This window comes from Dendrobates tinctorius, unplaced genomic scaffold, assembly GCF_039654945.1.
Source record: "Dendrobates tinctorius isolate UK_male_01 unplaced genomic scaffold, ASM3965494v1 ptg000016l, whole genome shotgun sequence".
Classification (NCBI taxonomy): domain Eukaryota; kingdom Metazoa; phylum Chordata; class Amphibia; order Anura; family Dendrobatidae; genus Dendrobates; species Dendrobates tinctorius.
Window position 1 is genome coordinate 52,545,984 of NW_027361684.1, and position 16,791 is coordinate 52,562,774.

The window sequence follows — 16,791 nt, forward strand, 5'->3', positions numbered from 1 at the left end:
CAAGTCCGGCTGAAATGAGGAAATATTAAGAAACACAATAGAGTAGACATTCTAGCTAGGAATTCTCCAAGCTCACATTACTATTAACTCGCCTTACTCACCCAAGAACTGTATCAAGCCCATAAGCTATTATCACCAGTCATAGTGAATATTTTGTGGGCTTGTGTCTCCCAAAGATCACGCATTTACACAGGACTTTACTAACAAGTTTTTACATGTGATATTTGCACCAAAACACCAGCATGGATTCTGCTGTAATCAGTGTAGCAGTTACCATGGCGACAGGCCGTATCCATCGCTTGATTATACATCCATATCGGGCATCTGTTTCGCTATAGATAGACTGTATTTCTTTTTCTTCATAAAAGTGATGTAATTGAAACAGCAGTAAAGAAAATCCCTGACATTCTCCTACAAATACTGAAAACTCCAAAACTGGCATTTTCACTACAACGTCAGTAGAATTACTAAATACACCAATAGATTGTTCCTCAGAATGCTCCTGAGTAGAGATGGGAGAACCCGTTGGTAAAATCATTACCGACAGACAGCTGCAGTTCCCACGCTGTCAAATGACAAATAATTTAAAAAGAAAACCTGCTGTGGGTTCCCCTGTATGTTTGATAAAAAGCCAGGTAAAACTCACAGCTGCGGGCAGCAACCCTCAGCTGTCAGAGTTTGAAAGGTTGGCTATGAAGAACTGAAGGGTCTCTATGCTGTGCTTTTTTATTGAAATAATTAAAAAAAAGTGTGCCCCCCAACTTTTGACAACCAGCCTTGCTAAAGCAGACAGTTGGGTGCTGGTATTCTCACGCTGGTAAGGGGCCATTGATATTGCCCCACCCCACTCCCCCTCAGCCTAAAACCGGCAGCCCACAGCTGCCCAGAAAAGGTGCATCTATTAGATGTGCCAATTCTTGGGTTTGCCCAGCTGTTCCCACTTGCCCTGTAGCAGCTGTGCTTTGTGGTCATTTTGCCACCCTATTTCAGGTGAATTTCAGAATTTAAGGGCATGAGCTCTGGATATCTTATAGACACTGGCGTACTTGCTAGGTTTTGACAGAGGAAGATGCTTCAGTAAAACAACTGCAGTGTTGTTTCTGAAGTATCTTCTCTAGCATTTTTTTGTACGTTTTTACGTACGATGGCTTTGCAGCTGAAATCCTTTTTAAACTAACTAATATACATATGCAAAACAAAAAAAACAGGAGTTTTGATGAAGGAGTTGGAGAGTTTATGCTCCAAAAACCTTGCGATGTGTTCAAACTAAGTTATGAGGAAGTGGTGTGATCACCACGAAACGCGTAGAAGTCTATTTTCTATTACCTCCACTTGGACTCCTCTGGTCCATCATCCTGACGGTGAGCAGCGCAGTCTGATACCCCATTCTCTCCATCTAGCAAAGGATCAAACTAAGTTATGTGCATACAGAGTTTTTCTGAGGGCAGTCAAATATGTCAAGCTTTTTATGCGAACTGATTCAGGAAACACTCCTTCTTTAGGGAGTTTTTAGAAGAGTTTTTCTTTTCCTGAAGCAATGTTGCAGAGTTTTTCCTGAATTTTTTTTCTGGAGTACTTTTTTGCAGCTTTTTGATTGGACAGTGACTAGTTTGATTTGTTTACCATCAGGATATGTTTGAAAAAAAAAAAGTGACATGCACTTACTTTCTCCCAACAGGAAATTTTCAAAACATGAAGTGAAAAAAAAAAAAAAAGTGCTCAAAAGTCAGAATATACAGTATCGGCAGAAAGTAATTTTACAATAGAAATGAATAAGAGCTTTTCAAGCTTCCGAGTGTAATTGCTTCAAAAGATTTCTCAAAAATCCTCTGAGACCGATTGTGAAGAGGATGTGCTGGAGTCAGACGCTCCTGATTCACGAAGCGGTGCATCCCACCGATGTTTACAAGAGGAAACGCTTTAGGAAAACCCTGGCAGTCATTTTCTAAAGTGCTGGCATCTTTTCATTCGTTTTTGAAAAGGCTCCACTGCCAGCATCTTTTCTTGATCATTGAAACTATAAATAGTGAAAAGTTTGCGAACAGAAGCCTCCTGACGAATGAAATGTTTATTTCTTTTTAAAGCCGCTTCATAGATTTCAAAGCCTGAAGTGGTTTAAAGAAGTTCCAGAAGACTGTACATATGTACAGCAAGTAGCTGTTAGGAATCTGTGTCCTGCCATACATATGCAGAGATACAGATCCTCACATTTGTCTCCAGAGGCTAAGTCCTTTCAGCCAGCTTCTGAGCATGCTCGTGGAATGAGCTCCCATTGGCGTTCAGGAGTCACGTGCTCAGGTCCTGCTCCTGATTCCATTGATTCAGCTCAGGGCTCTGGAGACTTCCGGCAGGTCCCGTACGCTATAAAAAGTGCGCATGGCCGCTATGCCATGCGCTAGTATTTTTCATACTGCTGCTGTATGTATGGTGATGGATGCTTGGACTGGTGACTGACTTATTAAGAAACCCCTTCCCTCTGATATTACAATTGTGAGAGTGATTGGGCAGCCGCCAGTAGCAGCGCTAGCGTCAGCGCGCTCCAGCTATACTTTTCCAGCAGCTAGCGTCCTGCATCGCGCCAGCGAGTTTGCGGTGTCTCTTCTGTGGCTCCGTGCACACACCGCGCTGCGGTTGCAGTCTGTCGGACGTTCGCAGTTGCGACGTTCCGCATCTTTTGTTACGGTAGGTCTAGACGGAGTAGTCCTGCGGTTTAAGGCTACTGCTGTGACCTTAAATACCGTATCTGTGTTGCTGTCAGTCTGTGACATAGAACAGACTCAGCGTTATTGTATACTCTGTGCTGGCAGCTCTGTGTGTGAACAGAGCTTGCCTCAGTGCATATTGGGTGCAGTTATACCCAGTGCACACTACCGCCGTAGTGCTCTGCCTCTGTTAGCAGCGGTCTTTCCATCTGCCGCACGGTGGACCCCGGGCGGCGAACACGCTTATTTATATTTTTTTTTAAGCGTGTTCCGCCGCCGTAACAGTAGCTTTTTCATTATGTTCATTCTTTGTGGCACTATTTCAAGCAGAATCTGTCTGGAAAAGACACCATATGCACATCCCCCAATATGACTGCATTCTCCTACCCTGTAACTTCAACTTTTGTTACGGTATGTGCACACGCTGCAGATTCACCTGCGGGTTTTTTCCGGCAGAACCGCAGGTAAAACCGCAGGTAAAATGACCTGCGGTTTTGTTCTGCGGTTTCACACCTCTACTATGTTAAAGGTGTGAAACCGCAGCAGAATCCGCAGAAACAATTGACATGCTGCGGAAAAAAAAACGCAGCTTTTCCGCAGGTAAAAAACCGCAGCGTGAGCACTGTGGTTTTGAAAACCCATAGGCTAACATGGTAAAGTACCATGTCTGCGGAACTGCTGCAGTTCTGCAGGGCCAAAACTGCAGCAGAACCGCAGCGTGTGCACATGGCCTTACGCTTTAAAGGCTTTCTGCCAGCACTATGTGAGCTGGAACATCTTTTGCATCACTTCCCAGCGTGCAATTGCCTAGAGGCTTGTGGCAAAGTAAACTATGCAAATAATGAGTATTATACTTTCTTGGGTTATTTTATTGGTATTCAGGAGTAGTCCAGACAAGTGATTGAAAAACACAAAAAGAATAGTTTTGAGAATAACTCCAGAATAATTTCTAATCTGCATCTTGCTGTACACACTGCTTTTTCTATGGCCATAACAAATGCACTAGCAGGATTATGGAGGGGTTGGCTACCTAGTAAAAAAAAAATTGCACACAAATGAGGCTGGCATAGAACGCCAGTCACACAGGTACAGTGGGGCAAAAAAGTATTTAGTCAGTCAGCAATAGTGCAAGTTCCACCACTTAAAAAGATGAGAGGCGTCTGTAATTTACATCATAGGTAGACCTCAACTATGGGAGACAAACTGAGAAAAAAAAAATCCAGAAAATCACATTGTCTGTTTTTTTTTCATTTTATTTGCATATTATGGTGGAAAATAAGTATTTGGTCAGAAACAAAATTTCATCTCAATACTTTGTGATATATCCTTTGTTGGCAATGACAGAGGTCAAACGTTTTCTGTAAGTCTTCACAAGGTTGCCACACACTGTTGTTGGTATGTTGGCCCATTCCTCCATGCAGATCTCCTCTAGAGCAGTGATGTTTTTGGCTTTTCGCTTGGCAACACGGACTTTCAACTCCCTCCAAAGGTTTTCTATAGGGTTGAGATCTGGAGACTGGCTAGGCCACTCCAGGACCTTGAAATGCTTCTTACGAAGCCACTCCTTCGTTGCCCTGGCGGTGTGCTTTGGATCATTGTCATGTTGAAAGACCCAGCCACGTTTCATCTTCAATGCCCTTGCTGATGGAAGGAGGTTTGCACTCAAAATCTCACGATACATGGCCCCATTCATTCTTTCATGTACCCGGATCAGTCGTCCTGGCCCCTTTGCAGAGAAACAGCCCCAAAGCATGATGTTTCCACCACCATGCTTTACAGTAGGTATGGTGTTTGATGGATGCAACTCAGTATTCTTTTTCCTCCAAACACGACAAGTTGTGTTTCTACCAAACAGTTCCAGTTTGGTTTCATCAGACCATAGGACATTCTCCCAAAACTCCTCTGGATCATCCAAATGCTCTCTAGCAAACTTCAGACGGGCCCGGACATGTACAGGCTTAAGCAGTGGGACACGTCTGGCACTGCAGGATCTGAGTCCATGGTGGCGTAGTGTGTTACTTATGGTAGGCCTTGTTACATTGGTCCCAGCTCTCTGCAGTTCATTCACTAGGTCCCCCCGCGTGGTTCTGGGATTTTTGCTCACCGTTCTTGTGATCATTCTGACCCCACGGGGTGGGATTTTGCATGGAGCAGCAGATCGAGGGAGATTATCAGTGGTCTTGTATGTCTTCCATTTTCTAATTATTGCTCCCACAGTTGATTTCTTCACTCCAAGCTGGTTGGCTATTGCAGATTCAGTCTTCCCAGCCTGGTGCAGGGCTACTATTTTGTTTCTGGTGTCCTTTGACAGCTCTTTGGTCTTCACCATAGTGGAGTTTGGAGTCAGACTGTTTGAGGGTGTGCACAGGTGTCTTTTTATACTGATAACAAGTTTAAACAGGTGCCATTACTACAGGTAATGAGTGGAGGAAAGAGGAGACTCTTAAAGAAGAAGTTACAGGTCTGTGAGAGCCAGAAATCTTGATTGCTTGTTTCTGACCAAATACTTATTTTCCACAATAATATGCAAATAAAATGAAAAAAAAACAGACAATGTGATTTTCTGGATTTTTTTTTCTCAGTTTGTCTCCCATAGTTGAGGTCTACCTATGATGTAAATTACAGACGCCTCTCATCTTTTTAAGTGGTGGAACTTGCACTATTGCTGACTGACTAAATACTTTTTTTCCCCACTGTATGTGTGGTGCAAAGTGTCCAGCTTACAACCTGATGACGCCCATATGGCTAGTTTCACACTAGCGTTTTGAGGCGCAGCGTACGCTCGCCGTGAAGCTCCGCCCCTGCCACGCTTCCTCTAGTCAGCTCCGTCTATGGGCGCATGACCCTGCATGCGACCTGCGTACCTTATCTTTAGCATTGGGTACGCAGGCTGTGTGCAGGTATGCTTTTGCCAGCGCATGCGTCCTTTTTACGGTGCGCCGGCCGCACCAAAATGCAACACGATGCATTTGGCGCAGGTCGGCACACCGTCAAAAGGACGCATGCGCCGGCAAAAGCATACCTGTGCACGGCCTGCATACCCAATGCTAAAGATAGGGTACGCAGGTCGCATGCAGCGTCATGCGCCCATAGGTGGAGCTGACCGGAGGAGGCGCGGTGGGAGGGGTGGAGCTTCACGGCAAGCGTACGCTGTGCCTCAAAACGCTAGTGTAAAACTAGCCTAATATTAGCAGGTGGACTGCCCAGCACTATATATATGCACCCCACAGAGACAGACGCTCCAATGCACCAAGCCAACAAAAAGGGGCTTAGCTGCATCCTCCAAAAAATGATTAAAAGTGTAATAAAAGATGAAAAAAATTAATATGATAAATGCATTAAATGAGGTATTGGTTAATATTTTGGCCAAAATAGATAAGCTCTCAGTCCAATGTCAAGGGTCCTCATGCTTGCGAATACTTTGCACCACACATACAGTTGTGGCCAAAAGTATTGACACCCCTGCAATTCTGTCAGATAATACTCAGTTTCTTCCTGAAAATGATTGCAAACACAAATTCTTTGGTATTATTATCTTCATTTAATTGGTCTAAGGCTGGTTTCACATTTGCGTTTTTTTTCGCGGTAATTTAGCGCTAAATAGCGCATGTGTTTTTTTTTCCTATACTTTGCATGGGATGCGCTTATGTGCGCATACACATGCGTTTGTACGCGTTTTACCGCGCATGCGTTTTTTTGCAGTATGCGCTCGGGCGCACAAAATGCAACTTGTTGCATTTTTTGTGCGTCCGATTTGCCTCAAAAAAACGCATGCGCGCGCAATGCGTTTTTTTACAGCAAGACACCCATTATAAGTCTATGGTGAGCATATGTGCGCATTGGCATGCTTATGTATGCGTTTTTTTGCACATGCGGTTTTTTTTTTACCATTAGTTTAGACAATGGAATTTAGGGGTTTGGGTAAAGTTAGGGTTAGTTAAGGGGGTTTAGGGTCAGGGTCAGGGTTAGGGTTAGGGTTAAGTATGGTTTGGTTAAGGGTTAGGGTCAGGGTTAGGGTCAGGGTTAGGGTTAAGTATGGTTTGGTTAAGGGTTAGGGTCAGGGTTAGGGTTAAGTATGGTTTGGTTAAGGGTTAGGGTCAGGGTTAGGGTTAGGGTCAGGGTTAAGTATGGTTTGGTTAAGGGTTAGGGTCAGGGTTAGGGTTAAGTATGGTTTGGTTAAGGGTTAGGGTCAGGGTCAGGGTTAGGGTTAGGGTCAGGGTAAGGGTTAAGTATGGTTTGGTTAAGGGTTAGGGTCAGGGTTAGGGTCAAGTATGGTTTGGTTAAGGGTTAGGGTCAGGGTTAGGGTTAAGGTTAGTTAGGGTTTGGGTTAGGGTTAAGTATGGTTTGGTTAAGGGTTAGGGTTAGGGTTAAGTATGGTTTGGTTAAGGGTTAGGGTTAGGGTCAGGGTTAGGGTCAGTAAAGTCATGGTTTGGGTTAGTGTGAGGGGCCACTTAATGTTGGAAAAAAACGCAAACGCGGTAAAAACGCACTAAAAACGCATACAAACGCATACAAACGCATACAAACGCATACAAACGCATACAAACGCTGCGTTTTTTTCATGCATGCTCATAAAAATGCTTGAAAAAAACGCAGCAGTTGTATGCGTTTTTCAATGCGTTTTTTTGCGGGAAAAACGCGCTGCAAAAAAAAGCAAGTGTGAAACAGGCCTTAAAGGGGTTGTCCGGGCTTTTCACATAATCTCAGTACATATCTGGGCTGCAGAATTATGACCATAAGTAATTTACTTTCTGTCACTAGTTTGCACGGTTTTCTAGATATTCTGAACAGAACGTCCAAGGGGGTGTGTTATGGCATAGAAATGAGAACTAGTCGTAACCTCCTACTCTACTCCAAACATGCCCTCTATAGCAACAACCCCACCCTCCATAGCTACAGGCCCTCCCCGTCCACATGAAGCAGCCCTCATCACACAGTAACGAGTTCTTCCCCTTCCCTGATGTTTTGGGATGCTTTGCTGCCTCTGGCACTGGACTGCTTGACCGTGTGCATGGCATTATGAAGTCTGAAGACTACCAACAAATTTTGCAGCATAACGTAGGGCCCAGTGTGAGAAAGCTGGGTCTCCCTCAGAGGTCATGGGTCTTCCAGCAGGACAATGACCCAAAACACACTTCAAAAAGCACTAGAAAATGGTTTGAGGGAAAGCACTGGAGACTTCTAAGGTGGCCAGCAATGAGTCCAGACCTGAATCCCATAGAACACCTGTGGAGAGATCTAAAAATGGCAGTTTGGAGAAGGCACCCTTCTAATATCAGGGACCTGGAGCAGTTTGCCAAAGAAGAATGGTCTAAAATTCCAGCAGAGCATTGTAAGAAACTCATTGATGGTTACCGGATGCGGTTGGTCGCAGTTATTTTGGCTAATGGTTGTGCAACCAAGTATTAGGCTGAGGGTGCCAATTCTTTTGTCTGGCCCATTTTTGGAGTTTTGTGTGAAATGATCAATGTTTTGCTTTTTGCTTCATTCTCTTTTGTGTTTTTTCATTTAAGACAAATTAAATAAAGATAATAATACCAAAGAATTTGTGTTTGCAATCATTTTCAGGAAGAAACTGAGTATTATCTGACAGAATTGCAGGGGTGTCAATACTTTTGGCCACAACTGTACCTCTTTTGTGTGCAATTTTTCTACTAGACAGCCAACCCCTCCATGATTTGCTAGGTGTGTGAATAGCTGTTTTTATCAGTAGTGTGCACCTGTGCTGCCCCCTGCCTTTATCATTGGGGCCTGCTTCATCCTGCTAGTGCATTTGTTATTGGACAGGTTTTGGGAAGGCTGTATCCTTATGGTATGTGTTTTTCTATGGCCATATCAAGCATGTCTAAGTGTAGCCATTAGAAATATGCGGATCTTCAGAAAATAAAGTTTGCCCACTTATACCTAAAAAAAAAATTTTGATTTGCGCAAATTTCAACTTTGAGAGATCCGTACTAACCAGAATTTACACACTAGAGGAGAGAGAGACTTAGACTATGCTCACACGTTCAGTATTTTACCTCAGTGTTTGTAAGCCAGGAGTTGAATAATAAGAGGGAAAGTATAATAGAGACACGTCACCACTTCTGGATTTATCACCCACTCCTGGTTTTGGCTGCCAAATACTGATGTAAAATATTGAACATGTTAACATGGCCTTACTCAGTGACTATGTAAATGGAAAAAAATTCTGCCATACAAACTGTGCTGCACTGGGAACTGCGGATCTGTGATAACTCAGATATCGCCCACCACTGCACAGGGTATGATTTATATTTTTTTAATGTATCAAATCTCAAATGTACGAATGTGTGTGGAACTATGAATTTCAGGAAATTCAACTTGAACGCAATCCTGTGTGGATCGATCTGCTCATACCCATCATTAAAAAAAAAAATCTCCCCCTTGATGGTGTGAATATCCGAATCCTTGGTGCATTTTAATATGAGGGATCTTTTTTACCTTTCAATAAAGGACTTTTCCTATAAATTGTGTTTACTTACCTACTTACAAGTCAGGTAATAAATATTTGATTACTAGTGATCTGTGGAAGCACAGCAGAGTCCAAAGCCCTTAGGGTATGTGCACACGGTGCGGATTCTGCTGCGGTTCCACGGCAGATTCTGCTGCGTTGTACAGTACCTTTATTTCCTATGGAAATTAAAAAAAGCTGTGCACATGCTGCGGATTTTTCGACGCGGTTTTGCTGCGGTTTACAATCCGCAGCATGTCAATTGTTTGGTGCAGAAACACTGCCGTTTTAGGCTAAGTGCACACGTACTTTTTTGCCCTGCGGATTTTTCCGCGCAGGATTGAAGAAATCCGCAGGTCAAATGACCTGTATTTTTCCTGCAGATTTCTTTCATTTTTAATGCGGTTTTCTTGCGGTTTTGGAGACTGGGGAGGTGGAAAACCGCACACAAAAGTGACATGCAGCGGATTTTGTACCGCAGGAAAACCGCGCGGAAAAATCCGCAGCATCTGCACAGCGGGTTTTTTTTTTTTCATTGATTTACAAAATCCGCACACCAAAAAAACTAAGTGTGCACATATCCTTACTCTTCCTCATAGCTGTGGGAAATTAAATGGAGTGCATGATCGCAAATGTGCACTCCTGCTCTATTCGATGTCTATGGGACTGTGCAGTCAGTGCAGTACAGCGCTCAGCTCTTTGGAGTCTGAACCTCTAAGGCAGGGTTGGGGAATCTTTTTTCTGCCAAGGGCCATTTGGATATTAATACCATCCTTCGGGGGCCGTACAAACTCCGCCCACAAAGTACATCCTGACTCTGGCACTGGTTTCATGACTTAATCTTTCATTGCATGCCCTCCAATGTTCAGTAGTGAACACTGCGTGTGTGTGTGCTAACAGAGCAAGAAGAAATTAATGAGATTGTGGCAATCAAAATACAGCTCCCTGCTCAAGAATACAGTCCATGAAAATCTGCCCGGGGGCCTGATAAAAGGTCATCGAGGGCCGTAAATGGCCCTGGGGCCTGAGGTTCCCCACCCCTGCTCTAAGGCCTGTTTCACACTTCAGTTTTGTGGCGTCAGGCAAAATCCGGCAGAGTGTGAAAAAACGGATCCGTTTCCGTTTTGTGACAAACGGATGCAACCAGATCCGTTTTTTGTACAGATCCGCTTTAGACACTAGTGCATGAAATTTAAAGTAACACGACTGTGGAGTGGGAGAAAGGAAGAGAGGGAGAGAGAGATCCTTAAAAAAACGGTTGGAACGGATGACCATCCGTCAAAATCCGCCGCAATGCAAGTAAATGGGGAAAAAAAAACGGATCCGCCAAAAAAAAATGGATCCTTTTTTTTGCAAAACGACGGATTTTGACTAATGTCAAAAAACTGAAGTGTGAAACAGGCCTTAGTGATTACTGGTGTTCATATCGGAGGTGCTCCCCAGCTAATCAGTCATAATTAACTATGATGTTACTAAAGCAATCTATCCAGAGTAGAACAAATATGGAAGAGGGGGTGTATCTGCAGTTTGCCATTCAGTGAAAAAAGCATAAGAAAAGCCCATCTAGTGAGAAAATAAATGTTAAGAAACCAGCATAAGCAAGCAATGCAACTCCCACCTACTCAAAAACATAAAACACAAGATGCCTTCATAGAAATCATGCAGTCATTTGCAGTTGATGCAGACTTTTCTGCCCTCACTGAGGATCCTCTTTTTATATTGTTGCCCTAGACATTGGGTAATGTATAACTTGATAAAAATGTCAACTTCCCTTGTAGGGTCTAGGCACAGTGAGTAAGTAAGGCAGACGCACATACCTATCTTCCTCTAGGTAAGCTCTCCTCTCTCCCACCGTGGCATATACCCTTTGGTAACCCCTAGTGCGTCACCATTTGACTTTGTCACTTTATAGGACGTTCACGTTAACCAGTGCATTCATTTCCCTTGCGGTCCATATATGACAGCCCCTTACTTAAAGCGGTAGGCCATCTTTTTCATACACTTTGACGGTCACCCTCTAACTGGGTTATACGAATATTTACGTTCTTTTTGTCTCACACCTCTTATAGATTCTGTGACTGTTCACTATGATATAATTCATATAAGATAACAAGCTCTCACTGCAGTCTGGTAGGTTTCCTCCCCTACTCCTCCTTTACCATATAAATCATGTTTTTTGAGGAATATATGAACTGTTCTTGCATCTACTTTGGGCATTACCCTAACATGACTGTCTTATCTTATTATTTCTTTGGCTATTGTATATACTTCATTTGATTTTTGCATGTCATTTATAATGTGTTCTCATTATGTACACCACTTTGAATTTATGTTTCTATAGTAACTGAAGAAGGTCATGTGGGGCCGAAACGTATTTTGCTTGACTGCATTAAAACTTATTTACCTTTTCCAAAGTTGAGTGCCAAGTTTAATTTACTTATCTCTGATGGTGTGGGAACCACATGTGCACCCTCCGTAGTCGTGCATACAGTGTTTTTTCTTAGGCACAGTGAGTAAACGTGACATATCAATGTTAATTAATGGGTGCCATTACCTTACTCATTGCCTTGTACAGAATTAGTGTGTCCAGTACCTCATATTTTTAGTTTATTTATATAAAATAGAGTGAAAGATGCAAAGTTACTTGCCAAGCATGGATTCTGAGCTAAAGCTTGCAGTAGAACCAGCTTTCCCATATGATGGTCATGATGCATAATGATCAAAAGGGGCACATAAAAGTCATAGTTGAGGGGGTCTCTTTGGGGTTGTTTTGCTGTGGTGGATCAAGGCCTTCCATCCATTGCATGGACCACAGCATCTGATACTTCTACCCAGAAAAGGTTTCCCCCAGTGATTGAAACAAAGTGACATGGATAAACAGTTCTTCCCTCAGTAAATGGCAGATAATCAACCTTTGGAGTCGAATGCCATGTGATTGTTTACATACTAGCGCCATTGAGAGACAACCCATAGAAATTAATGCCAATGCATCATATGGGTGGTTCAACAAGTGTGTGGCATTTCTGCAGTTGAGGTTCTCCATAACTTTTATGCAATTTGAAACTTTCATGTGACGACATGCTGACCACTAGAAGGGAAAGGCATACTGCAAGTATTGAGCCCCATTCGGAACAAGGCAATGACTTTCACCACCAGAGAAACAAACCAGAACACAAAGTCTAAAAAAGTCAGTGGGATGCCAGTGTCATAAATGGACATGCTGGTTAACCACATCAAAACTCCATTCCGTCTAATGGATTGAAACCATTTGCGTGTCAAGCTAACTTTTATCAAGGGGTAACGTTTCCCTCAGCTAGCCAAACTCGATTACCAGATCTCAAACTTTGCATTGATGAGGGGCAGTACCCCCGAAACACAGTGTCTGCAAATTGAGGTTTTGGCTTTTATCCTAAGTCATGTGACAAGGCTCATGAAGGGTCGACATTGACTTTAAGGATTGCTATTTCGTTTAGGTGGCACTAGAGTTCTAGTCCTCTTCTATTCTCATGTATTATTATAAAAACAAATGCAGCTATAAGTAAACATGTAATACAGTTCTATGTTGGAATAGTACATTTATTTAGGCTGTGTGCGGACAATGAGTTTTTGACACTGTATTTTCGCTGCGTCAAAAATGTAGAATCTTACAGTTCCAGAAAAGTGGAAGGGATTTATAGAAGTCTCATGCCCACTCTTTTTTTTTTTTTTTTTCCCCCCCACACACGATCATCTCAGTTTTGTGAAAACCAAATACGAGGAAATGTAAAAAACATAACATACCAAAATGGACAAAAAAAATGCCTAGTCTAAAATGCAATAAAATCTAAGAATTTAAAAAAAAACAAACAACACTCAAACGCAAGTGACCCAATTTACTTAATAGGTGCAGAAATAATGCACCATCAAAAATTCACCAAAAGCTCACTGTAGAACACTTGTGGTCAAATTTGATTAAATTCCATTATCTTTAAAAAAAAAAAAAACTTTCCTAAAAAAAATTTAAACAAGGATTTTTAAATGATAAGACCCGTTTCCAGGTCTGGGCACTTAATATTCCGTAAATCTCTGACAAAGAACCAGATTACTAAGGGTAGGTTTCACAAGTCTAATTTCTGCACATCCAAGAAAAACAGTCTGATTATTCTGCCCAGAGTGGCATCAGTTTTTCTAGAATGTGCAAAAAAAAAAAAAAAACTTCACCTTCTCTGGTCCATGAAAATCAGACTGTTCTCGGTTAGAGAGAAAAAAAAATATTGAACAAGTGCACAGCCCCATGGCACTCGTTCCTGTGATATTCTGTGAAAACAACAGATTGGTTTTGATTAAATTTTTCTCATTTGAGTGCTAATAAGATAAAAAAAATAATAAGCAAATACCCTGCAGAGTAAATAAACAAATAAATATATCGGCTGTTTGCAAGACCCCCAAAGATGTCAATACAGCCAGGAACCAGGTGAATATGAACACTGATAAAATACGCTGCAAAGCTGCGAGATGACGTACTTATATTAGTATAGATGTAAAAGAAGATCTTATTCACAGCATCATTAGCTGCAACCTTCTGAACATAGAACTAATAAATTCTTAAAGTTTGTTTGTAACAGTTTTTGGATGTGGATTTTGAAGCAGATCTACTTAAAAACCCATATAAAATAAAATGGTGTGAATATTCTGTATGTTCACACGTAGTGGATATGCAGCATATTTGCCACCTGGATTTTTATTTGACAAATAGTTTTTGCACATACCAGTAGCTGGAAAGAAGGGATTTGATCAAGTCTAAGGGCATGTTTCCACGCTGTGTAGTAGCAATGCTTTGAACGCAGTGGAAGGCCCGCTCCACCCAAAGCGCTGCCCCTTTTTTCATGCATGGCGATAACGCATGTGTTTATTGAACACATGCGGAATCACCGCATCCTATCCATAGACTGGGCTACTTATCTTGCAGAGACGGAGCGTCTCCGCAAGGTAAACAGACATGCTGCGGTCTATAAAGACGCGCCGCATGTCTGGTTTCGTGGGTGTGTCACCCGCGTCTTTGTACGCATAGTGGAGACGGGATTTTATAAAATCCCATCCACTATGCTGTAACATCTGGACACTGCGGATTCAATCCGCAGCAAACCCTGATGTGTTACGCCACATGGAAACATACCCTAATTCACACACTGCCGGAACAAAATCTGCAGCAGAAATTAAACAAGACAATTTATGTTGCAGATTTACAACTGTATATTCACCGTGTTAGATGCAGATTTACAGAGGAAAATACATTTTTTATGATTCAGACATCAATGAAACACCGGTCACACACTGACTTGGCTATCTGGACCATCAGCTTGTCTTGTGACCCGAACCCAACAGCCTTAGGCCACGTTCATACGTTCAGTATTTTATATCAGTATTTGTAAGGCAGAACAAGGAGTGGGTGATAAATACAGAAGTGGTGACGTGTTTCAATTACACTTTTCCACTGATTTTTCCATTCCTGGTTTTTTGGCTTACAAATACTGAACGTATGAACCATGCTTTAAAGGCATATATGAGGTTACGGAGTTCTGGTTGGGAGATTCCTGGATGGTCATTGCATCATGATCTGTGAACCACGGATGTGGGAATCCAGCCCTTCTGTTGATTGCTTGGTTGCCTTTCAGTGCTGGTGTCATAGGCTTCAATCCAGCCAGTAAAATCTGCATGGTGATTGTATGTTCTGTGTTTGAGAGGGTTTCTATTGGTTTTCTCTATATTATAGGTTTCTTGTGTTTTTTTTTTAAATAAAATTAGTGCACAGGTTGTATTTAACACTATTACTGATAGTTACTGAATGAGTAATTTTAATCTCTGTACAGCGCTGTTAGCACCATTAAAAAAATGGAGACAAATATAGAAATTATCCTGAATTAGAAAGCTGTATGTGGGCATTGAAATCATGTAGGTGGATGTGAAAAATGAAAAACTGTGAAACACATAAGGCAGAGCATAATGAAGCAAATTTCAGTTTAATAAGAGAATGTGGCAAATTATTATGAAGTGCACAGACTGAATAGTCTGGACCGTCCAACCAGCAAACGAGCGCAAACAGCTTGCCATAGAACATTAGTACAATCTAGGTGTCACTATAGTGGCAGGTTAGACTATTGCGTAGCGAGAGATATGAAGCCAGATCCTGTAGGATCAAGCCATAATAATCATATAAGAACACACCATAAAGAATCCTTACTTTAAAGAACCCGGCACAGAAAGCCAACAGCAGATGAAGGGTTAATAATCTGGCCCCCTACACAATTGTGAAGGGTCATTAATCCATGTCTGTTGGCAGCACAACCCTGCACTAGATCCATCCATCCACAAGATCCCCTTCTTCTCCAAGACAAGAGGTTTTCTATAATAGATCTGGCACCATTTCCATGCCCCAATTTTGCGTTTTGTTCTGAAAGCCTCTGAAAAATCCCACCAGGATTCACAGCTCATCCAAACGCTAAAAGAGGACAAGTGGGTCTGGAAAGCAATCTTTACTTCACACCAGCCTTAATTAGGCAATTAGTTGGTGTTAACCTAAGTCTTGTCTTCTAGAAAGAGAAAAATATGACCAGAAATGTAGTTGGTTCTGACCTATTTAGCAGGCTAGTTAGAAATTAAGTAAAACGTGTATACATCTATTTTATAGGTGAATATTGAGTTTCCATTAATCTTAAAAGGTCAACACAACATTTATGGTGATGATGATGTGTCTATACCAGCTGACCACACTGGTCCCAGGTAGCATCATAAGTCTTGTCTTCATCCAGCAGTGGTAGAACCAGACATCCATTTCCTACACCTTCATCTGCTGGAAAACTTGCCAAACTGACATGTGGTTGGAGCTATGAAGAAGTCAGATGCTGCTGACTCCTCACTAGCACCTGTGTGACAAGAAGCAAGGTGGCATCTCAACACTTCCAGACCTCTGCTCCACAGCCTAATTAAACAAGTCCCCCATGAGTTGCAGTAGGAAATGCAAGTAATACACAACCTCAGAAAAGACATGACATTCATCCAAAGGTTATCAAGAGTTAATTCAATGACATTACCTTTCATCCAATCCACTACCTGACTGGGAGACCATTTGCTCACAGGTTCCATTATTAATGCCATGCTGAACTTTGCTAGTTGCCCACAATGATGAACAGATACAACCCTGGGCTTGTCAGTCCTCCTGGCTTCCAGCAGCACAAGAGCAGGCTTTGAAGGAGGGGAAGCTGCTGTGGATGTCAGCAATGCTGCTCAGTCCAGGCTTCCATAAGCAGCAGCATCAGTTGTCAGGCTTCTGCTCTGTGCACAATGCTGCTGCTTCACACCATTCACTCAGTGCAAGCCAGGCTCTTCAGTCAGCTTCTCCCACTGATCTTCCCCACCTCCCATCATGACATCATCCCTCCACCCACAGTCACACACACACAGCACACATTCCTCCACCAGAAACAGCATTTACTTCTACTTTCCTGAGCCTGTGATGCAGCAGTGCCTTCTCTAATGCACCTTATAGCAGTTTGTACTCAGTAAACACACCAGAAAACAAAAGTAGCAAAAACTTAATACATAGAGATTCCTAAATCCAGGCTTTACAGCAGGAATCAG

At 42.4% G+C, this 16,791-nt stretch overlaps 1 protein-coding gene across 6 annotated transcripts in view; it reads right to left on the reverse strand.

The window, feature by feature from the left end:
- The window catches only part of CNKSR2 (connector enhancer of kinase suppressor of Ras 2), a 589,838-nt gene extending 573,255 nt beyond the window's left edge, over positions 1-16,583 (reverse strand). For 3 of the 6 annotated variants that reach the window (XM_073565850.1, XM_073565849.1, XM_073565848.1), the window contains exon 1: positions 16,245-16,583. In XM_073565850.1, coding sequence (XP_073421951.1) covers positions 16,245-16,308 — 64 coding nt within the window. In that variant the 5' untranslated portion in view covers positions 16,309-16,583. The remainder of the gene's footprint in view (positions 1-16,244) is intronic. The other 3 variants (XM_073565852.1, XM_073565851.1, XM_073565853.1) reach the window with 2 other exon arrangements.
- Positions 16,584-16,791: the final 208 nt, after the last annotated feature.